The sequence below is a fragment of the Panthera tigris genome, chromosome D1, assembly GCF_018350195.1.
Source record: "Panthera tigris isolate Pti1 chromosome D1, P.tigris_Pti1_mat1.1, whole genome shotgun sequence".
NCBI classification, from domain to species: Eukaryota; Metazoa; Chordata; class Mammalia; order Carnivora; family Felidae; genus Panthera; species Panthera tigris.
Genome location: NC_056669.1, coordinates 95062288 through 95087780, shown reverse-complemented (window position 1 = coordinate 95087780; position 25493 = coordinate 95062288). Strand labels below are relative to the sequence as shown.

Genomic DNA, 25493 nt, shown 5'->3' with positions numbered 1-25493 from the left:
CTACTCACATGAGGTCTGCAGTGTCAACCTTGACTCTGGTGGCATCTCTATCTTCCATCCCACTTTCTATTCCGGAAAGTAGGAAGGTCTGTTGTCAGGCTGGGAATCCCACTAGAAATCTGTTATTCTTTCTTGAAAAAGTTTACCGCTTCTCCATTTAACAAGTGACTTGGAAATATACTGCTCTCCTTTCAGGTAAGTGTCTTTTAGGTTTTTTGAACCAATCTGCTGGTTTTTATTGCTTATTATTATCATTATTATTAATGAAGTTCTGAAAAAAGCATGAAGTAAAATAGGGGTTTGTAAAAGCATTTTCTTTGGGATATTCAGATAAAAATGGTTGGTAACTTGTCTAAATTATGTAGCAAGTAGTATAAATGTAGGGTTGACAAAGAGTTCTACTTTTCAGTTTCTATCTTGTTTGCTACTATATCCTGAATGTCCAACATTGTACCTGACACTTAATAGGTGCGGTTGTAGGATGAACGAATGGAATTCAGGAATAATTTGGTTTGTGAGGTTCTTGAGGATCTGCTGCTCCTACTTTTGTCTTGTCCTGCTGGCAATTAAAGACTTTTTAAAGTCTAAGGTTTACCTTGTCATGGGTTAAAAGCAGGCGCCATGTCTCTAACAGAGTCTGGCATACTATATGATTTACAAATTTCTCAGTAGCTAACTCAGAAAAGCAGTTGGACAGGGCTATTGTAGGGACCCTAAAAAGCAACTTAATTAGAAGAATGGCCTGCCGTCTGACTTGTAGCAACAGAATTCTAAGTATTCCTCATGTTATTTTAGCTTCCTCTCCTTCCTTCTCCTATGGCTATCATGGGATTCCTTGTACCTGGTCCTGAGACAGGAAAGGGTTTTTGATAGATCTGGCTGCAGCCAAGAGTATGGGCTTAAAGAAAAGTGGCTTCTGGCCAAAGGTAGACTGCAGGTAACTAATTCCCCAGTGTATAGTTAGAGCTGCATAGGGATGCTGTGTTTGGAAGCCTTATTTCCATTTCCATTATTTCCACTACTGCTATTTAGAAAGCATTCTAAATAAATGAACTTGTTCAGTTGCAAAGAGCTCTGCAAGCCCAGGTCCAAAGGCTAATGCTCCCCTATGCCCATACCATACGGTAATATCTATCATTATTAAAAAGTTCTTAGAGAAAGGGCCTTTCATTGATGGAGATCAGTATTCCAGTCAAGAGAGACTATGGAACTTGCTGCAGGCTTTCCCTGCTGGCAGCCATTAATCCTTTTCAAAGGCTGCAGGGGTTGGGGTAGTAGCAATTCCTAAAGAACAGTGCTAAATAAAGGTGAGGAATGGGGAGATCAAAATGTGCTATGAGTTTTAAACAATAAATCAATCTTTATTTATTTAGAGCTTACTATGTGCCTATTTCCATGCTATGAGATAGAGAATCTGACTCTGAGGTATTAAATACAGTTGAACAACATGGGGATTAGGAGTGCTGACCCCTGCACAGTCGAAAATCCACACATAACTTTTGACTCTCCAAAAACTTAACTACAAATAGTCTACTGCTGACTGGAAGGAAGCCTTACTGATAACATAAACAGTTGATTAACATGTATTTTGTATGTTATGGGTGTCACATACTATATTCTTATAATAAAGTAAGTTAAAAATGTTATTAAGAACATAATAAGGGAAAAATACATTTACAGTACTATATTGTATTTACTGAAAAGAAAATCTGTGTGTAAGTGGATGTATGCAGTTCAAAGCCGTGTTGTTCAAGGATCAACTGTATAATCAATTTGGAGACACAAAACTATATACATTAAACAATCAGAGAGCAATTACATTTAAATATTTTTTTTCCAGAGGAAAAGCATAATTGAGTGCGGTCACAACATGCTTCTTAGAGGAAGGCAGGCTAGTGAGGCAGGATTTAGACAGACAGAGGCCCGGAGAGGGCACTCCCCAGAGGGAGGAGCATATGAATATATATACTCTCACACCCATATGTACAAATACTGCAGGTGTAAGGAAGAACGTATGTGAAGGCATTACTACTTTCACAAGAATTAGAACAAAGAATGTATACAGATGATCTCAGCAAACAAGATACTTAGGGAAGGTAGGTGAATACTGAGGATATCTGGGAAAGTCGGGAGCAAGACTAAGCGTAAAGGGAGCCTCTTGTTTGTCTAGCAGAAGAATAACAAGATGAGAGCCACAGTGTTTGTGAAGGTTAGAGTGGTAAATCACTTGGCATGACTGGGGGTGGAGAAGGAAGACAGAGGACAAAGAGACCAACTAGAAAGGTATTTCAACAATCTATATATAAAGTTATTTAAAGGGAAACGGGCTTAGGGTGAGGTTTGTAAAAGGGGAATTAAGACAATTTTTTTCAATGTTTATTTTTTCAGAGAGAGAGAGAGACAGACAGACAGACAGACACAGAACCTGAAGCAGGCTCCAGGCTCTGACCTGTCAGCACAGAGCCTGATGCAGGACTTGAACTCATAAACCGTGAGATCATAACCTGAGCCTAAGTCAGACACTTAACAGACTAAGCCACGTAGATACCCCTGTAAAAGGGAAAATTTAAAAAGGGAGGGGAAAGAGGTACGTGATATTTCAGTGGAGAAAAATGGAATTTGGTGGTTAAATGGATATCATAACAAAGAATAGCGTAAGTTCAAAGATGATTTCAGGATTTCAAAGCCTAATGTGAAATAATGATATTTTTTTACTATGTGAAGTTTCTAAAAAAAATTATTACTTATTTATTTTGAGAGAGAGAGAGCATAAGCGGGTGGGGGGAGGGGTGCGAGAGAAAGGGAGAGAGAGAATCCCAAGCAGGTTCCATGTTGTTGGTGCAAAGCCCGACACAAGGCTCTATCTCACGAATCTGCAAGATCATGACCTGAGCCAAAAACCAATAGTCTGACTCTCAACCGACTGAGCCACCCAGGCGCTCCTACTATATGAAGTTTTAGAATCTGTGAAAATGTAAACAATGCTGTTTACAAAGACTACGGAATTAGGAAAGGGCAACAGGATACAACATGTTGGGATTTCAGACACTTACTAATAAATTCATTTAAGCATTTGTTGCTTGTGTCCAAAAATGTGCTGAGAGCTCGGAATATAACATCTCATGTAGCTTATGGTCTAGATTAGAATGGATGGAGGAGCATAGCTCCAGGCATTGTCCACTAAGCAGCTGGAAATACAGAATGCAGGTCTGGAGAGAGGTCCGGACTATAGTGGGATCTCAGAATGTTTTAAATTATACTTGAAAGTAAGAATAAAAAGTAAATATTAGGATTTCTGCTTATGGGACAGATGGTATGTTATAAACTGAAAACAGAGAAACTGAGATCAATATCTTTATTATTTTCTTTACCTTCGTTAACATGTACCATTTTCATATTGGAAAAAGGAGAATAAATATTATCAAGTGAAGAGACTGCAAGCACCCACAGTGAGGCTCAGATGAGTTCATGTTTTCTCACTTGAGAAATCCTATCTCAGAATATTAGGAAAATTTAGAGTTGAGTTTGAGCCATGTCAGGTAATCTGTTAAGAATCACAGGGACTAGCAGAAGTGTTCAGAGATGGAGAGAAGCATATGTAGTCCTGAATTTAAAAGGAAAAAAAAATCTGATAAAAAGAAAAAGAAAGAGAAGTGGGGGGGGGGAGGGGAGACGGAGGGAAAGAGGAGGGGGAGGAAGAAGAGGAAGAGGAGAAAGAGGAAAAGGAGGTGGAAGGAGAAGAAAAAGAAGTCCAGCATAATCTTGCAATGTTCCAGATACACCTGGAGATTCAGGGTTAAGTGTGAGCGCCTCAGTTTAAGAGATTTTCAAAGCAGAGCACATTCACAGAAAAGCGACTTGGTGAGAGTACCCAAAATCATATTAAATGGAAGACTAAAGAAACCAAAGGTGATCCCATTGAAGGAACAGTAGCTGATATACTGCACACAAAAAAATCAAGCTTGAAAAATATTTTGCTAGAAAGATTTTTTTTTAAATTTTGGAGAGATTACTTTGAGAGTGGTAAGGTACTAAAAGGCCTAACAGGAGCTGTTCAAGGAAATGAGGACATTTAGCTGAAGGAAACAAAAACATGGAGGGGCAGGGTAGGTAGGAAAAGAATCATCTTTAAATGTGATATTGATGAGACACAAGACTGACTTTGTGAGCTTCAGGACCAGAGATGAGAAACCACATTTTAGCTCAATATTAGGAAAGACTTTCAAACAACCAGAAAATGGAATGGGCTGCCAAGGGGAGACTGAGCTCCCTTTGACTGCAGCAGAAGCTGAAGCCCCACAATGAATCATTGAGAGGGAGTGGGACATCAGAAGAGGAGTAAAAGAAAGTGACTGTACTGGGTGAGAAACAGTATTAATAATCTTGGAAGGGAGATTCATTTCAAGAAGAGTATTAGGGAGCAGAGGATGAAAAGGTGAGTTCTACATTCAAAACAGAACAGATTGACAGTACACGGAGGTAAAGATCACACATTCAAAGAGATGACCAGCAACAAAAAAGTCCCTCCTTCAAAATCTGACTCAAAACATCTCTTCTAGAAAATCTTGCATGATTAATACCAACAGGCTGGAGTACTAGACTGTGGTTTCTGAAGCCACCCAGGGCACATTCCACCTTTGAAAATGATACCAGAGAGAAATACATCCCTCTGTTTCACAAAATAAGAAGAGTATACTGTGGAATTAGACACAATTGTTTTTAAATAAGGACTCCACCACCATAAGACCTTGGGCAATTCTGTCTTGAGTTCTAGAATTTTCCTTAAAAGGCAGTGATCTGGGGGCGCCTGGGTGGCTCAGCTGGTTGAGCATCTGACTCTTGATTTCGGCTCAGGTCATGATCTCTGGGTTCATGAGATTGAGCCCTGCGTCCAGCTCTATGCCGACAGCACAGAGCCGGCTTGGGATTCTCTCTCCCCCTCTCTCACTGCCCCTCCCCTGCTCATACTCTCTCTCTCAATCTCTCTCAAAATAAATGAATAAACTTAAAAAAAAAAAGGCAGTGATCTGCTTCTGAAGTCACAGTGTAAAGCTGCAGACTACCTTAAGATTTAATGCATAAACAATGGCGTAATACTTAAAGCCAGTAATCACAAAGCACAAAAGGTTTAAATGAAATCACTCAGACTCGGTAGGTAAGAAAATGATTCACTTCTGAGAAGACGACACCAAGTCATCAGTTTTGATTTGCACCAATGATGTTCTTCCTTCTTTGAACGGGGTCAGTATAGCAAGAGAAAACTAGGAATTTCAAGAGGATAACTCAGAAAAGCATATAATCTTTCCTGGAACAACTCTTGTGCAAATGCCAGGGCTCCCTTTAACTGCACAGATGTTTTCTGAGCAGATACTGTGTATATGTACTTGTGAGGACTGTGGCTCACAAGCAGCCTCTAACAGATGCAATAGAGTCATACCTATGTGTACAGAAGTGAACATTTACTGACTTCCAACTGTGTACCGGGCTCTAAAATAAATGTTTCCCTGTTATTTCATTTAAATACTAATCACTTGAGGCATTTTTTTGTTTAGTTTTAAATTAAAGAGGTAAGAGAAGCTCAGAAAGATAAGTAACTTGCCCAAGATTTATCAACTAGTTGGTGGTGGAGCAAGGACATGGTAGCATTATTTCCAACTACAAAACCTATGTTCTTCCTTCTACAGCTAAGGTTTACGGGGAGGAATTTTGTACTAGATGATGAAGTATTAAAGCAGTGGTTTCCAAATGTTAATCAGTGACACAGTTTGTACCAATCCTTAGTAAAATGAGAAACAGAAAAAGGGTACGTACATAGAGTTATAACACACACGCACACACACACACACATCCATCCAGACACAAGTTTTTGTTGTAAGGTTGCCAACTGTCCATTTTTGAAAAAGACTGACCTTTATTCTGAGATCGTCTTTGTTACTTTTTGACATTAAAATTTTATTCTATAAAATAATGGTGACAGCACATGCTAGTTTTCTTTAAAAATGACCTCACCAACTGAAAAATAAGTTCTAATGCATCAACCCCCGATTTCTGAGACCCACAGGCAAATGTATGGGATCAGAAGACCTGAGGATGATCTTGGGCAAGGGACTCACCTTCTCTGAGTTTCAATTTTCTCATCTATAAGATGGGCTTGATAATAATACTTATTTCACATGGTTAATACATAATTCGTAAGTCTGCCAATTATAGATCTGTACTGCCAAAGCGAGCACATAAATTTTGTAAATTATAAAGTATCACAGAAAGGCAGTCATTTTCATACATTTATGGTTACTTATGTTTATAATAAATTTATTTGTACTTCTTTAAATTTTCCTCCAAAAACAGAATTTTCAAAAATTCTTAACGTCTATGCTTGGCTTTTATTACAACACACTACTTGCATTAGAAAATGGGAGTTTTTCTCACTCTGCTAACCACATTATAAGAAGCCTGCTGGCATGAATATACTAACATACCACGAATGAAGTCCCGGTGGACTTGTCAGTATCTAGGGAAAAGAAGAAGGTACTCCCAGAATTTAGACATATAGCAAAGAAAAGTTAGTACCTGAGAGTGAAACTAGTAAGAGTCATCATCACACTATGGATTGAATTAGCAATCTGAAAAGGAACCACCCTAAGAGATAGTCTGCCCGATGTTGAAGGGACGTGGAAAAGCTCCCATCTCAGCCAGGGCAACCATACTGCCTTTCCAGGACGGGATGGGACAACTCCATGGGGAACGTGAGACTAAAGAAACTTAGGCACTAGGTTATAATCTGTCTCAAGCAATAATGTACTACCCAGAAAATGGGGAGACAAACAGTAAGGTTCTGGTTGGGTTTTATTCTGAATTATCCTAGGAAAAAAGACTCTAATTTGGTAGTCATGAGCATTCTGGTCACTAGGGAGCTATATTATATTGGAATAGGAACAGTTTGTATAAATTGAATAAAATACCCCTTAACATCACTCAGTTTCATTTCTGGTGATTCTGAGTTTATCAAGCAACTTCATGATGTCCATTTGGTTATGTGGGTACCTGATGCCAGAAGGAGACATGAGGCTGTCAGGCACCAGAGAGGAGTAGCTCCCTTGTAAATTAACAAAACAACTACCCAGTTTAAGAATCCACCTCTTTTGAATTGGTAAATAGAAATTTGTTTCCTTAAAGCCCAATGATTTCTGACAGAACTGATGCAACTAATTTTCTAAACCTGCAAAGGGGAAGGTCACGACTTCTCTTTTAAGGTCGAGCTTGCTTCTTGTAGACATCCTTTATATATATATATATATATATATATATATATATATATATATATATACATACACACACATATGTGTATATATATATATATATACATATGTATATATATATATACACACACATATGTATACATATATATATACACACACACACATATATATACATATATATATATACACACACATATATATACATATATATGTGTGTATATATATATATGTATATATATATATATATAATACCACTTAGAAGGAAACACAGATTTTGTAATTGCTAAATATGTTAATCCAACCTACACAGGAAGGCAAATGCCACATCTCATTACTTGAATATATTTACTGCACACAGAAATAACAGTAATATAGGACATGACATATAAGAATTTCATAGTCTGATGGGAGACAAGACACACAAGCATCATACTGTATGAAATGTGCCCTGAAAAAAAAGTGGGAACAAGACAGCATATGGAGCAGCTAAGTGCTTGGAGACCTTTGTGAATGCTTCACCGAAGAGGTGACGTTTAAGCTGGATCTTGGAGATGCACAACAGTCATCCATATAAAGCAAAAAATACACAGGGGCCATTCCCAGCCTGTGCAGACATGGAGACTCAAAAGCATGGCATGTGAGGGAAATGGTAAAAGGACTGTACATCCTGCTATGTAGAATACTAGTAGATGGTAATCTTGGAGACAAAACTAAGGACCAAACTGCTTCCTATCCCTCACTATGGTACCTGGACTCTTCCTATAGGTAATAGAGAACCACTGAAAAATTTAAACCCAGGCAACTTACCTGATCAGATCTTATTTTTTTTTTAATTTTTTAAATGTTTTATTTATTTTTAAGACAGACAGAGCATGAGTGGGGAGGGGCAGAGAGAGAGGGGGACACAGAATCTAAAGCAGGCTCCAGGCTCTGAGCTGTCAGCACAGAGCCCGAAGCAGGGCTCAAACTCACGAACTGTGAGATCATGACCTGAGCCGAAGTTGGACACTTAACCAACTGAGCCACCCAGGTGTCCCGATCAGCTCTTATTTTAGAAACAACTCTTTGGACACACAATACATTGGTAACAGGGACTGCTTCTGCTTTTTAAATATTATACCATTTACATGTATTATCTCTCTCCTACACACACACACACACACACACACACACACACACACACACTCCATACACAGACTAAAGTAAAGGACTAGATACTGGGAACTCAATTATGAAGCTATTGCAATAGCCCAAGCAGAAATGAAAAAAGTCTGAATTCAGGCAGTGGCAGGAAGAATAGATGAAGAGACAAACAGATGCAACAGGTCTTGGATACAGTGGTGACTGGTGAGTTGTGATGCCATTAACAGACAGCAGGGATATAGGAATTAGAAGCAGTTCAAGAAATAGGGTGAAAATGAGAACAAGCTCAATTTTGGATATATGAAATTTGAAGTGCCTATTGTACATCTAGATAGAGACCACTAAAAAAGTGGAACTAAGATCTAGAGTTGTAGAGAATGTCCCAGCTGAAAATACAGAGTTGGAGTCACTGATATATTCCAAAGTATCTGAGACACCAGATACAAGAGATACAAGAGATAACACAGAGGGATAAGAAGAGGGATAAGAAAAAAAGGCCAAGGTTGAGATCCTGTGTATGTAACCTAACAAATAAGGGGTAAAGAAATTAAGTGAAATAAGTGAAAGAAATTGCAGATGTCCTGAGGACAGGAAGGGAGCCAAGAGCAACTGATATCCCAGAAGCCAAGAGGAAAAGGAAGAGAGTTTCAAGGAGTGGGGAGCTGTGCATAGATCCAAATGCAGCAAAGTGGTTAAGCAGGATGAGTACTAAAAAGTCATTCAATTTGGCAATTACGCATTGACCGATAATGTTAAGAACTGTTCAGTATAGCATAGCTCAAAATGTGGCCACAGAATTTTAGGAGAGGCCCTGGTATGTCTATTATTCCAAATCTTTAAATGTTATTGGGTTAGTGTAAATACAAGTGATCTTGCTTTTTTTCAATGACTTACTCAGTAGACTACTGATATTAAGAAGAAAGACTGGTATATAAATGAAGCAAGTTTGTTCTAGCAAAAGACAACACTGAGGTGGAAGGAAAAAGAAGTATGAAGAGCTTTTTTTACATGATAAAAACCTCTACCTCACCACCTGTGGGTCACCTCATAATTCTACAATATAATGAGTTAAAAGAAGGAAACTACTGAGAGTAGAGAAAAGCCTAAACTCGAAGCTTGAGAGTTGATTTTATTCCAGAAGCACAGCTCAGGTCAAATCAACTTACTTTCAAGTCTAAGGGCATCTGAGTCCCTCCCTGAATTCTCAACAGAGAGTACAGGGTCCTCCTCTGTTCCTGTCTCAGAGGGCTCTTCTTCAGCAGCATCCAGTGACTGTGAGTTGTCAAAATATTTCTGTTTGTCATGGCTGTTGTCCAGGGTTTTCTCATGACAATTACCTCAATGACAAGAGACACAAAGACAGCACATTAGAAACATCTCTCTTAGGTAGTCCCATGGCTCAAGGTCTTCAAGTATCAGGAAGAACAAAAAGATGATAGTGTCAGTTCTTCTCCAGCAGAACACACAAAAATCCGTGAGCTGGCACCCTGAGCCAGATCATGATTGCGACTCAAGATCGTTTCACCTGCAAGGCTATTGTAAGAACCAAGTATTTGGGGGATAAAAAGTTATGACAACAAAGATCACATCCCAAAGATCTCATTCCATTTATAGTGAATAACTTAGAAACATTTCTTTGAAAGTCAGAAACATCACAAAAAAGTAGTTTTCCTTCTATTTGCTTTTCAAAGGTGAGAAATGACAGATTAGTACCCGGATAAGTCTGGAGGTAGATGAACTATAGCACAGAAATAATACCGTTCCTGCATTACAGCTTAAAATGAAAGATATATCAAAAGGCAACAGATTATAAATTAAAAACCAAGGACTTAAAGAGGGATGGTGGTGGCAGAGAATCCATGTTCAAGACTGTAATATCACAAAGATGCTGATTTTTCTTTTGGAAAACAAATTCTGGTCGTGTAAAGATTTACTTTAGTGTAAAATGTCACATCTTGAATGCAATCATAGCACTCTCTGATACTGTCTGAAATGTATAGCGAGTCTGACTTCTTACTACAATTTTGCCAGTAAGTTGAAGAGCTCTGACCCTATTAGGGACTGTGTGTTTATACGGATAAAGAGCAACCATCCTGCTCTGTCTGATGGTCATTCTCTAGGGAATCTATTACGAGGTTGTTGTGTCTGATGTGGCAGTGATCAGGCAATCTGAATAGGACTCCACTTCCTCTCTTATGTTTGATGGGCACTGTCCCTAAAGATATATGTTCAGTGGAAGCCTGCAACTTTCTTCTCACAGGGCAAGTCTTTGGGTAAGAGTATCTAAGTAACTTCCCTCCTTTACCAGAACATTCAAACATACTCTAAAGGTTTGCTTTTCTTTTTCTAAAGGTTTATTTTTAATAGAACACTGTCTCAAAGAGATGTATGTATCCAATTAAGCTCTCTCTGCAGCAATGGAAGTACAGTCTCTTTCTGGATTTGAAGACTCCCTTTTAGATTCCATAATTTAGGAAAGCACCTCTCACGCCTTTTCTGTTGTGCCAAAAAAGCATAATGGACTCAAAACCTTTCCCAACCTACTGAGTTTGGAGTAAAGGGTCTGCATGCTTAAGGAGTCTCTTCCATTTTCCAACTCTACACTATCACACATTTGAGGCTACCATATTTAACAAGGTCATGTCAGAAACCAATTTTTTTGTTTCAGAGGAGCTTTAGCTTTCCAGAAACTTGCAAGCAACTTGGGAACACAGTAAATAGAAGACAACGAACAATAATGAGGCAGCATGGTGTGCAACATAAGTGCTTCAGAGAATAGACTTGGAGCAGGCAGAACTTGAATTTTGAAGAATAGATAGGACTTAAGGGGGGAAATACAAGGAGAGCCAATATCAGTTGAATGTTTTGTAGGTTTTCTCCCACTTACCCTCAAAAATGCCTTGTGAAATATTAACTTTTATTTTAAAGATAAGGAAACTGAGTCTCAGTGAAATCAAACAACTTGCCTATGGTCAAATAGTAAGTGACTGGTAGATCTAAGATTTTAATCAGTTCTCTCTTAGTAGAAAGCTTCCGGGCTCTCTACCAGCCAACGCTACCTCTTTAGCAGAAAAGAGAAGGTGGCATTCTACGCAGTGAATAATGATGCGTTAAGCAAAGCAACAGGAACAGGAATTCTCATTTGTGTTTGGGAGACGATGAGAAGTACAATTTGAGAGGTGGAAGGTGTTGGGTGTGTGTGTGTGTGCCCATGCAAGGCTGACAGGAAAGATGCTATGATCAATGATAGTCACTTTTTTCCTCCAAATTCTCCTGTGAGAGGACAGAGGTAGTGGATTTGTCTCCACTTCTGTCTTCACCATCTAGTATGTGCAGATTAGATACGGGGAGGTGAAGCATAAGAGCATTAAAATAAAGAAATGACAACAACTGTACACACCCAACTGACTAAAATTTACTATGAAGAACGTCATGCTTCTTAGAGACAACTCTTAATTGGGATATAAATAAGCATGACTATTAAAAACAGACAGAAAATGATGACAGTGATGCTGATAATTTTAAAACATGTTATTCCTAGTGTACATTCTCTGCTTTCAGCTTCGGTGAATATGCCTCTAAAGCATTTTTCACCTTGACACAGGTTAAGTAAAACACTGTTACAAAAACAAAGGACAAACCTTTAACACTGGAACCCAGCGAAATTCTGTATTTTCTGCAGTTGACTTCCTCCTCTAACCTTTGCATCTCTTATTTTTCTCTCCCACTCTCTTCCCATTATAAAAATTTAATTGGTTTCATCTTTTTAAATGTCTGCAATATTTAAAAATGCCTCATAGGTAATTTATAAGATATGATGTGCATGAATCTAAAATTAGTCCTCCTGCATGACCTCAAACCCAGACACCCTCTTGAAGCAAGCCTTGTGCATTCTAAGAATGTCTTGTCCTCCAATTCAAGAAATTGGGGCCAACATCTGAGGGAGAGAGAGAGAGAGGGCCGAAGAGGGGATCGGGGAGAACTGGGAATAAAAAGGCAGAATAAGAAGTTTATGTTATAATATTTGTTGGAAGTAGGCAGAATCAAAATGATCAAGTAAAAACTAAATGCTTTAAGGTTAGAGCTGTTAATATTAATTTTCTTAGGCTGACAGTTAAAAGCAGGGTGGCTCAGTGTTCTGGTGTGATTTACATAATTATCTAGGCTAATAATACAAAGTCAAATTGCCTGTTTTTTAAATTGTTCCTTCCAGTTGTCTGAAGGAGAACTGAAGCATTTTGGAAAGAAGGAAAGCTTCAATTCGTTGGGCTGGTATAGGTCTGCCCTAGCTCAAAGGGGAACTGAAGAAAAAGTTGCCCACAGGGGAAAATGTCACCTGTCTTCCTAGCAGAGGTGGACATGATGTCCTCATTAAAGAAACACAAGAAAATATTGGAGAAGGAAAAATGGAAAGATACCTAAGAAGGAACACGTCATCTTCCGTGCATAGGACTATTATTTTTTGCTGAGGCAAAAATGAGGAGATTGTGTAGCTTAAACTAACCTTGAGAGGTAGGATTTCTTTTTCTTTCTTTCTTTTTCTTTTTTTTTTAAGGAACTGCATGATTTAAAGAAAGTGTTTTAGATAACAAGGTCCCAGGTGAAAATGGAAACACTTTTCTGCGCTTAATGCTCTATCCTTGCTTACAAAGTGTTTAGCATCTAATTCAAATCTTGGCAGTTTGGTTTTTCTTGGAAGTGGATGAGTACAAGGCAATACTAAGGAAGCACAAAACTCCAAGTAGGGTATTTCTGATTCTAGAACTGCTAGGCGATCTCAGACATGTCAACATCCTTTTCTGCGGTTAGAGTGTCACCTGTATAAACTGGATTATTAATATTAACCTACCCTACAAGGGCGTTCTGGACAACAACTAAATATTTAATAGGTCTTGTCAAAGTAGAAGTCTCCAAAGGCAAAGGCACAACTTATCCAGTGGCTAAAAAGGTTTTCAGAGTAAACTAAGTTCTCAGGAACTCTTATCATTAGTAAAGCTAAGGAAATCTCCTATTTTTCTCATAATTCTATTTACAAAGGTCTCAGAAGAATATTTTCTAGAGTTAGGTAGCCACTGACTTCTTAAAAAGACTCCTTACCTTCTGAATCTCATAAGTTGTCAGGAGATTCCTGGTTGGGTACCTTAGGATCCTTCAGGATGAGTTATAATAAAGAAATGCCACAAATAATTGAAAGGCAGCAGAACTTTGGAAGAGTCACATAACTAGAGCTAGTCAAACAGAACTAATAAAGGCTCATGTAATTCTCTTAGCCTTAGACCATAGTGGGTAAGAGCACAGACTGCAGCCAGACTGAGTTCCGATCCTATTTCTACTACTTTCTAGCTGTATAAAGCAGGGCACGTTACTTTTATTCTTTTTGTGTATTAGTTTCTTTAAAAAAATTTTTTTTCAACGTTTTTTATTTATTTTTGGGACAGAGAGAGACAGAGCATGAACGGGGGAGGGGCAGAGAGAGAGGGAGACACAGAATCGGAAACAGGCTCCAGGCTCCGAGCCATCAGCCCAGAGCCTGACGCGGGGCTCGAACTCACGGACCGCGAGATCGTGACCTGGCTGAAGTCGGACGCTCAACCGACTGCGCCACCCAGGCGCCCCTGTGTATTAGTTTCTTCATCTGCAAACTGAGTTTCATGATAGTGTCCACTTCACTAAGTTGTTGAGATTGAAATATAAGAAGTGAGACCATGGCCTAGCACATGGTAAGCTATTATTGTTGGCTCTCCGAAAAGCTGCAAAGGAATAAATTATCCCAATGTCATCTCTTTCACCACGGCCTTTTAGCTACAGCCTAACTCAGAATCTCTGGTATGAACAACTGGCTCGAGAAGTTATCAGGGTATCTGCCTAATTTCAACTGCCAACATATGTGCACATGTGTGTGTGTGCACACATGTGTGTGTAGGAGATGTTGAAGGTAGGCAGAGTTGATTTCCACTGGGCTTTTAGAAGAAGACAGCAATTAATCCAGATTACACTGCTTGGCATATCTGAATCCCAAAATATTTAGTACATTTAGACATTTGCCTCAGTCTGCTCTGTGCTCTCTGAATTCATGGCCTTACAGTATGAGAACAGACTGTAGATCCTATGTTCTGTTCAATCAAAGCTTACCACCTCTCTGCTGCTCCACAGCTTGTGTTAGGTTGTGACACCTTAAAGGCTTGCTCTACTTGCCCCAAATTGTTCTTGTTCTAATGTACTTTCTTTTCTCCCGTACAAGTGTAATACTTCTATGCTTCCTATTATATACAATGAGTTTCTAAGACATAAATAAACTGATTTCTAACAGGAACTAGAATTTGACTTTGAATTTGACGTTGCTAAACACAAAGTAACAGATATTACAAAGATGGCCTTTGTGAATAATGGAATATTCTAAAGATATTCCTACCATCCCTGTTCTAATAGGGTTATATTATACTCTAAAGGCGCCTTTCTTGTGCCTATAGGAAAAGGTACCTTATAGGAGGCATTCTGGTGTATACCACTAAATGTAAGCTACCTGGGTGGAAAATACAGGTAACACTGTCCTCTAAACAGATACGAGTGACTTTTTATAGTATTTGTCTTTCTCCTTACCTTTCTACTCAACTGCACTCAAATTATGCAGCTTTGTAGCCATTTTTTTTTCTGTATATATGTAATTTAGAGACACACTGTGAATGTTTTATTATAATTTTAGCTGCCTCATAATTTCATGATATTTCCCTACTAACCTTTTAGAAAAGGTAGTAAGATAAATCATGAGGTGAACAAAAGTATATCTTTAAGTTGCTCACCACTGCTATGCAAAATTACTTTAAAATATTAGCAGGAAACATTAACTGTGGGTGGTAGGTGGGGCTTGGCACCACACAGAGTTAATAGGTATATTTGATGAAGAAAGAAACCTTTCTGGGAACAGGTACCTTTATGATTTCCACCTCCAGAAGTTGTGACAGAGGTCCTGTAGACCTGGTTCCAAAAAGAACATTCCGCAGTATAAATTCAAATCCAGCCTTAGCTGCAGCCTTTCGTACGAACTTGAGGAAATTAACTTACTTCTCTGTGTCTAGATTCTTTATCTGAAATGAGAGGATTCCTGGGAAACTGCCTTAGTGAAACCACTGTGAACAGGAGCACTCAGAGCTCCTGGGTCTGGGTGAGACCTAGCTTGCTGATGACCACACCTAAGAGATGGGTGAGACTGCCTCACCTCCTTTGCCCTCCGCTGCCCTCTCCTTACAAAAACACAAGAGAAATCATTTCAACAGAAGTATTGGCTCCTTAGACTTGTTCTCATTCAGCAATTACTGCCAAATGAATTCTTCGCAGGAGGTTTAAAGTAATGGTTATGTACGGACTGACCTTAAAAGTGCAATGCCAGATAGAAAACAGACCATATTAAAGACTTGAAATCAGCAATTTCAGAATTACATAGGCATTCCCTCCTGGTGAGGTGAATGAGTCAGAAGTAAGTTTAAAAAAGAAAAACTAAGAGGGGGCGCCTGGGTGGCTCAGTGGGTTAAGTGTCTGACTTTGGCTCAGGTCATGATCTCACGATTCGCGAGTCTGAGCCCTGCTTTGGGCTCTGGGTTGACAGCTCGGGAGCCTGGAGCCTGCCTCAGATTCTATGTCTCCCTCTCTCATTCTGCCTCTCCCCCGCCCTTGCCTTCTCTCTCTCTCAAAAATAAAACATAAAAGAAAAAAAGACTAAGAAAGAAACCTCTGTGACCTCAAATACAGGTGTGTGTGTGTGTGTGTGTGTGTGTTTTCCTTTTACTATATATTACAGAGTTGAACTCTCACCTGGGGACCACTTGGTCTACATATGGCAGGGCAATCTGCTTTGTCTAGGGATTGAAATGCACTGGTTGCTGTAGACTTATGCTCCCTGCCTCCATTTACAGGAGAAAAAGGGAGAGCTGGGTGTAAATCTGGCCTGTCTTTCCATGTGGCCTTCTCTTAAGTGACTGTGGCACGGAGGGCAAAGTCAGGGCCAGGTGACACACAGACACCATGACCTGCAGTCTGTGGAAGAAATGACGCCAGTGATGGAATCCAAACTCTCAGCAGCTACTGTTTCCTCTAGAAATGTGAAAGATCACATTTGACCTCCAAACAAGGGACTTTAAACATTCACCAGAAGTTTACTACAAAATATTTTCCCATGCAGAAAGTCTACTGAAGAAGAAAGAAAATTAACTGCCAAAGCTCTAGCAGTAGTAATAGTAGTAGGAGTAGCAGCAGCAGCACTCCTCTCTGGTTTACCTCAGGAGAGGAAAATTTGTTTTAAGCAAGTATGCTGGGGAAATAAGCCCAACAGATTTTCTCAGACGTAGTGATTTACCCATAAATGATAGTTTTCCAATGAGGGTCAACAAGGACACCTGTTTGCAACTTTCATTAAAAACAGTGCATGCAGGGGCTGAGAGAACGCAGGCTGTAAGATGTTATCAGCTTCTCCTGGACAAGACAGACAATATAATTCCTTCCATCTTCTCCCTCCTCTGGTGTGGGGGCTGCAGACCTGAAAAGCAGATCTATATTTATATGTGTGTATTGAGTGAAGGTTTGGTGTAAAGCATTCTGGGTACACAGTGGGTGGACACAAGTTAAATTACTCTTTATTACTAGGTATTCTCAGTAGTTCAAACTTGAAATATCACTAGCTAATTTGTCACTTAAGTACATTCTATGAGCTAAACAGTGGAAGGAGGGTGTAGAATGCATGGTGGGCCAGAGTATGAAAATGAAAAAAGGATTGGTCCCTGCTCCCAATGAGCTGAAGAAGTCTTGTAGGTGAGCACTGTCTTGTACACAACTATGATGGCAAGACACAGGAGCTGAAGGAGAGGAACAGGGAGGGAGAATGATCGGTTACAGATTACTTATAATTAAGGAATCAGGTAAAGCATATGGTAGGATTGGGCTCTGAAGGAAGGGTAAGATTAGGATTTTTGTGGAGGAAAAGCTGCAAAAAACATGAGCAAACACATGGATCCAGGAAAGCAGGATGTGGGTAGTAAAGAAAACAGGCTATCCACAGTATCATCACCATATATTACAGTTTGTTACAATTTTCACTGACTTTGCCAAAGGAAGAATGATATTAGTTTTTATGTGGTCAGAGAGCTTAAATTCAGCACATCTATTTGAGTTAACTACACACAGTTGAGTTGGTCTTACTCAAGTCTTAATACTTAGAATAAGCCTACAAACAGGAGATAGGGGGAAGGACTTAGATTTCCTAGCTACCCACAACTTGGGGGGTTTATCATTTGCCTCTCTTTTCTCCTGCTGCAAGTGAATGGTCACTTGGTGATGTCGAGGAAAGGAATCTAGTGGGGAAAATCAATAGACCTTAACTCTAGTCCTCTTCCTCGAGCTATTCATGGAGCCACAGACATATGCTTGGTGGGGAAGGGACCTACCATCAGAAGCACTTGTTGGGCATTATCAAGCTTGCCTTTTTCCTACTGCAAGTGTATTATGCTAGGTCAAAGCTAATAAGATCTCAAAGGCTACTTGGTCTTTTTTATTTCTCAGATTAAGTGAATTATCCAGATGTATTTAAATGAGAACCCAAGACCCTAGTATTTCCAGAATCGATAAGGGTTTGAACCTAGTAATAGCTCATATGGCTCAGATATGAAAAGAAAGAGTGTTAACAATTGTCCTTTTCATTGGCATGGGTACTGAGTATGATATTTAAACCAAGGTTTTGTTTTATTTTTAAAGGATACTTAAGTCCCTCTACCACACAACATTTTGAGTAAGGCCTTATGGATTTCAGAAACAAAGTTCCCTAGATGACTGACTTCACTTCAAGGTTCACTTCCCTAGATGCAAACCTCACTTCATATGTATGGGATTAAAACAAGCAGTCTGATTTGAGCATATATGTAAGTACATATAGCCAGTGCACTAAATCAAGTAAAAAAGCTAAGAGAAATAAATGGTGGCATTATACTGTTTCCTTTTGTTTTATGTCACCAAATGCAAGTCAGTTACCTGGAGGCATTCACTTCGGTGGCCACTTTGCTCCTGAAAACATCACTTCTAAGACCTTACTCTCTCCCAACTTTTAGCATTTATGCTTTTTAGGCAGTCAGAGAAGTGGTGAATTGTTTGTTGTTGTTGTTGTTGTTGTTCATGTTAGGTTTTTCCCTAGCTATATTTCACACTGTCAAGGGAAACATGGCTATGTTATTATAGGTGCAGCAGGAAGCAGAACGTTTGATCAACAGTGGGTACTCTATCAATTGCTACTGACTTCCAGCCCTTTTTCCTGAAATTTGATATGCTTGTTATTTTTTATAATAATCACTTTGGATATCTGTGATCTGACTGGATTATTAAGCAATGCCTGGTAGCCAAAGAGGTTTAAATTGCTTTGAGGTCAGCAAATTTAGGCTTCGTTGTTATAAAAAGCAACTAAGTGAGAAAAAACAAATCCAAAGCTGTGCTCTTTTCAGCAGCTATGAAATTTGATTTAAATTTCTCCTACATTTTCAAGATAAACCACCAAATAAACCTTGGTGGTTAAGAAAAAGTAACAGATTACTGAAATGTTCTTGGTCAAAGAGCACAGTAATTTAGTAGGAAGAACATTTGACTACTAGTAATAACAACACTGAAAGAAAAAAGGGGGAAAAAACCCCAAGCTAGCATTCCACATTCACAGATATATGCCACATATTCTCAGTTATGCATGTTAAAACTAATGTTCTTTTCCTAGTGATTATCAGGCTCAACTGCTTTATTTCAATCAGGCCATGAAACTGAGTAGAACTCATTCAATGATCATATTTGTAAAAGGGTTTAAAGACTCAGTGCTCACTGTGTTAAACAAAAATTTCAAAACTGGGAGTTCATTTCAACTAGTTGGCTCACAGTGCACTAAAGAACTCACCTAGGCACAAATCACTTAAAAAAAAAGAGCTCGTTCTACCAATGTAGAATGGACTTCGTGTGTGTGTGTGTGTGTGTGTGTGTGTGTGTGTGTGTATGCGTGTGTGTGTGCATGTGTGTATGCGTGTGTATGAGTTCTGCAATTAGAATAATCTTTTTGAACGGGGAAGAGTCATGCAAAGGCTTGTTAAAAGAAATGGCAAAACTTAACATAAGTCAAAATATCTCTGAAAGCATCGGCAACAACGAATAGAAGTTGAAGATTTAAAAAGGAAGAGGGGCGCATGGGTGGTTCAGTCAGTTAAGCATCCAACTCTTGATTTTGGCTCAGGTCATGATCTCCCATCAGTTGATGAGATTGAGCCCTACATTGGGCTTTGCACTGACAGCACAGGGCCTGCTTGGGATTCTCCCTCTCCCTCTCTCTGCTCCACCCCCATTCATGCTCTCTCTCTCTCTCTCAAAATAAACATAAAAATAGATAAATAAATAAATAAAAGGGCAACAGCCAATGAACTTGCCTAACTCACTACACACAAAGTCCATACAACTAGAGTTAGCCGCCTGCAGTTCCTTTCAGGAGGCTGATGTACAACTGCAGTGACAAACCACACCAAAAGTATCTTGTTGAATAGTTAATGAGAGCTAGATAAAACAGACCCCATCTTTTTAAAAAAAATTTGTTTAATGTTTATTTGTTTTGGGGAGACAGAGAGAGATGGAGCATGAGCAGGGGAGAGACAGAGAGAGAGGGAGACACAGAATTCAAAGTAGGCTCCAGGCTCTGAGCTGCCAGCACAGAGTCCGACACAGGGCTCGACCCCGTGAACCGCGAGATCATGACCTGAGCCAAAGTCAGATGTTTAACTGACCAAGCCACCCAGGTGCCCCATAAACAGACCCCACCTTGTTCACCCTTCACAGTTTCTTGTTGGTGTACAATCACTTTGTCTACAGTGCTATGAGTGTAGGGAATCACAGTAGGCTCCTGATGCAGAATAGAGCCTACATACAAAGAAAGATGTCTAAACATAACTTTCCAACCCTATCTGTAGATAAGTGATCACGAAATATGATTGATGATGCCATCCAGTAGGTATCCTCATACTACCTTCAGAGCAGAAAGGAAGCAGAACTGTGATTTAAACTTAGTTTAGTGCCTAAAAACATAACTGACTTCCTTTCGGAGACTCAAGATAGTAACCCTAATACTGGCGAGGACCATTTGCACACCTTAAGCGTTAAGCTCTGTAATTCCGAGAGACTATAAATTTATTTTTAGATTAATGAAGAAAAGTATTCCATAACTGAGTAACAACAACATCCAGTGCCATCCCATCCTAGAGGACTTCAAGAAGTGCTACTGAAATGTCTATAGTGACAGTCACTTGCTACCCTTGGTCTCAGTCCATCTGGAGCATCACAGCCAAGACTATAGTGATACAGTTGCAACAGTCCATTGACAGAGAATAAAACTACTTGCTCTTGTGTACTAGATCCTGAGGCTTAGAATATCCTCCTGATAAATATCCTCTTTCTTCACTCACCAAATTTTCTATTTTATTTCAAACATAGTGACATTTTCATATTTCTAAAAGGTGAGTTAAAAAAAATCTTCCTTATTTGTATCCTATCATTGATATGTTTCTTGATATCATAATCTATTTGCTTTAAAGATATTTTAGTCACTGAATGACAGCTGAAACATGAGCTTTAGTTTAGAAACTATGCCAATAGCTTCAAACGTAGTTCAACTATACATACAGAGCTCATTTTAACACTTCTGTTATCCTAAGATTTATTCTTGTTGTTTTAGTGTAGGTACCTCCCCATTTTACAGAAAATACTTTTGATAAAATGAAGTCACCAATGACTTTCTACACTGTTAAAGCCAGAGCGTCCACACTGTTCATTTGCCAACTACAGTCATGATTTTCCTGTAGGTACCACTATGATTATTTATGTGACGTTCTCCTTTAAATGGCTTTGCTGGTTAATCTTACATTATGTTAAAAGGGTAAGTTAGTACCGCTTTTCATAAATCACAGGTTTGATGTGCTAGTGATATATTAATGCCCATTAGAATTAACCATAAACATTAAAATTATTAAAAAATGTTAACCTAAGTACCACTTGAAAGCTTACGCACCTCTCGTGATATCTGTACCATACTTTGGGAACCAATACGGAACAGGGTACTATTGATTTCTTCTCAAACCCTCTGTTCTTCTGACCTTCAGGACCTAGCTTCCCCTTGGTTTCCCAATACCATTCTATTCCTTCACTGGCTCTGCTCCTTAAATACTAGTATTTTCTAAGATTCCATTCTGGTCTTTTCTTCTCACCTTGCATATTCTCTCTGAGGTCTATCACAACTTATTTTCCAGCTTTACATCAATGCATAAATTATGTCTTTCCCATATTCTCTCTCTTAATTAATGATACTGACATTTAGGCAGTTACCAAAGTTACAAATCTCCCTGTCAACTCACATCCTGAGTCTACTGTTTTCACCCTTTCCTGTCTCAACATTGTCTCCAACACCCTCTGCCTCTCTTCACTCTGATCTCACAACTAGCCTCTCGTTTCACTGAGAAGTAATCAAAAGTCCCACTTCGATACCTATATATTGTCCCTGCTCCTATCTAAAGACCATTCCTACCCTACTTTTGTGCCTTGGATTCCACACCCCTCCCCGCCATCTATTCAAGAACTTTGCTTCTACAGTTAGTTTCTCTTTTTTGCATCTTTAATTTCTCCTTTTTTACTAGATCGGTCCTATGCAAACATACTGCAAATTTTTCTATTTTTAGAACAAAATCCAAACCGAATTTATCTTTAATCCCACATCCCTCTCTAACTACCATCCCATTTTTCTGCTCCTGACTACAGCGAAACTCCTTGGAAGAGTTGCTAGCCATCTCCACTTCCTCACCTCCTTCACAACCCATTTCATACAAACTTTTAGAAACTGCCAGCGACTTCCATGTTCCTAAATCGAACGATTTATTCGCTGTCCTCATCCAACTCAGCCTCTTAGGATGCAACCGTGTGGTGCAGCAATAATGATACAATCTATCACTTCTCAAAACACTTTGTTTCTGGGACAAAATACTTGCCCGATATTCCTACTGTCTAGCTGGCTGTTTCCTTATTTTTCTTTCTCTTCTCAACCTCTTAATGTGTACTAGAATGCCCTAGTAATTAATTGCTGACCTACTTTCCTTTTTATACTAACCACTGAGGTGACTTCGTCCATGCTCAAGACTTAAAAAACCACTCATAAGCCCATGGCTCACAGATTAGCATCTCTAGCCTGGGCCTCTTCCCTGACCATCATGACACTCATATATCTAATTGCCTGCCTAATACTTGCATTTAAACATTTAATAAGCAGCGCAAACTTAACATTCACAAAACCAAACTTATTTTTCTCCCTAAACCTGCTCCTTCTCAGATTTTACTATCTTATTAAACAGCACCAATGGTGATTACAAATCTCATTAAAAATAGCACCAGTTGCTTAGGTCCCAAATTTAGGAGTTATCCATGACCTCTCTGTCCTTCATTTCCTACCTTGCCTCTGGTGGTGTCTTGTTAGTTCTAGCTTCAAAAATGTATCCCCAATACAATGATGGCTTCTCACCTTCTCCTCCCACCTCACCTGGCTGGTTCAAGCCAATATTCTCTTTCACCTATATTTTTGCAACAGTATCCTAATGGGTCTCCCGGTTTCTGCCCTTACCTTACTACAATCTATTTCCGATAGAGCAGCCAGAGGAAAACTGTTGATATGTAAATCAGATCGTTCTTCTTTTCTGCTCAAAATCTTCCAAATCATACATCTTTCTCTTAGAGTAAGAGCCCAAATTATTAGAATGGTCTGCAAGGCAGTAAAGATATGGCTCTTTCCTCCTCCCACTCATCTCAGCTTTCATCTCTTACAAGCGAGTGCAACCACAGAGGCCTTCTTGCTGTTCCTTGCAAAAGCTGTTAGAACAACTATTCTCTCTGGCTGACATGCTCTTATGCTGTATGCCTGCATGGCCTAAATCCTTACCTCCTTCAAGTCTTTGCTCAACTGGCACTTCCTCAGTGGGGCCTCTTTAAACACAGTTTGAATCTCACCCAACCTCTTCATCTATTTTCCCCTTAGCACTATCTTCTTCTTCTTTTTTTTTTTTAATTTTTTTAACGTTTATTTATTTTCGAGACAGGGAGAGACAGAGTATGAACAGAGGAGGGTCAGAGAGAGGGAGACACAGAATATGAAGCAGGCTCCAGGCTCTGAGCTGTCAGCACAGAGCCCGACGCGGGGCTAGAACTCACGGACCGTGAGATCATGACCTGAGCCAAAGTCGGCCGCCTAACCGACTGAGCCACCCAGGCGCCCCCTTAGCACTATCTTCTAACATACTAAATACTTTATTATATTTACCATCTGCTCTCTGTTTCTCTCCACTAAAACGAAGCTCCATAAAACAGAATTTTTCTTCTGTTTGGTTTCCAGTTCCTAGACTAATGCCTGGCACATGAGAGGTATTAGTTGAATGGATGAATAACTAAGCCACACTCCGTTTCCTTTAGTTAAAAGAAAACATTCTGATGCTTTAGAAGGTTATATCCACCATTAAATTTCATTTTTTCTTAAATATTATTTGGCCAGACTAACAATCTGTGCTAACTGGAGGGTAGCTGTGGAAGATCGTAAGCAGGGACCAATAGGCTCATTCCTCAAAAGAAAAGTAATGCTTTTTTGCATGTAGAAAAGTTCACATCAAAAAACCAAAAAGTATTAAAATATGTATACACATATTCAATGTCTTTTGGAGGCTGAAGTGTAAAACCACTGGTCATCAGAATTTGACCTACTGTCCTAAGATCTTATGAAAACCCAAGGTAACCAAGCTAAATGCTGGGAATCCCAAAAGATAAATATTACCTACCGAGATAATAATGCAAGTACAGCCACCAGATCTGTGTGCAACCCAAGGCCACGTGGCAATCTAATCATGCAAAATTCGGAAAAGACAAAGGCGCTAAACTGAAAGGGACCATTTCAGGTGTGCTTTTAGGGTTAGGACTGCCTCATAATCTAGTTCAGATTCAGATTTTATACAGGGATGTAGGTATCTCTTTTGAGTGATGACATAAAAAGTATGGTGAATATACCATTTTCACAAAAATGTCTCAGGAATTTATAAATATGAATGATTTCAATCACAGCAGTGGGATAAATTATACTTGTTGGAGTAAGAGAACTGTGCACAGGAACCACACTGGCCTTGGAAGGCAGAGGACTCAGATTTCAGTCTTAGCTGTACCACTGAGTGACACTTGAACTGAGTAACCCATGATCTTTGCTTCTAGATTCATAAAAAGAGGATTCTCCTTATTCCCCCCTCTACCACATAGATATTTGTCAAAGGATTATTTGTTAGCCACATAATTAAAGCCCTTTTTAATAAAGAAATACAAAATCTAGACAGATTACATTATCAAGAGTTACATTTGGCTCGTTGGCACAATATGCTTGAAATTTTAGGATTTCGAGACCTGTAGTAAATTAACCAAAGTTTTAATTCTTCTTACAGGAATAAATGGAGGGAAGCTAACTAGTAGCATATTCAAAAAGGTATAAAAAACCGGATCTTTATGAATGTATCTTTTTTTTTTTTTTTTTTTTAAGCCGACATCTTCATTAACTTTTAGGAAGAATGTCATAAAACAAAAGTCCCTAACTGCAGGTAGCATATGCTGGATAGTCCACAGGAGGGCAGCAAAGTCCAAGATTTCTTTTTCTTCAAAATCTGAACTCCAGGTAAGATTGCTTTAAGCTACAAGTTATAAATCTACAGAAATTTAGGTTGAAGAACACAGATTAAAACCACAGGTAATGAAACTAATTATAAAAGGAGCTATGATTTAGGTAAATAGATAACTATAAATACAGAAACACTGTGATGACGCAGGATAATCCTTCTGCACACTGCAACAGATATTAAGGCTCATGTACATGATTTGGAAATTCTTTTATTATTTTTGTCTGTAGGTGAAAGCTTTCAAATACATATTAAAGAAAAACATGCATAAAATTTTAAGCATACCTAGACGTTAAGTCTGAGTTCTACGTATAACGTTTACCCATCATTTCTAAAGATCTGGGTCAATATTTTT

At 39.0% G+C, this 25493-nt stretch overlaps 1 protein-coding gene across 3 annotated transcripts in view; it reads right to left on the bottom strand.

Annotated features, from left to right (window-relative positions):
• TTC17 (tetratricopeptide repeat domain 17) overlaps positions 1-25493 on the bottom strand; it is a 125361-nt gene that overhangs the window by 41317 nt on the left and 58551 nt on the right. For 2 of the 3 annotated variants that reach the window (XM_042959364.1, XM_042959362.1), the window contains exon 17: positions 9569-9739. The exons of the other annotated variant lie outside the window; for it this stretch is intronic. In XM_042959364.1, the coding sequence (XP_042815298.1) occupies positions 9569-9739 (171 nt within the window). The remainder of the gene's footprint in view (positions 1-9568; positions 9740-25493) is intronic. 3 annotated transcript variants of the gene reach the window in all.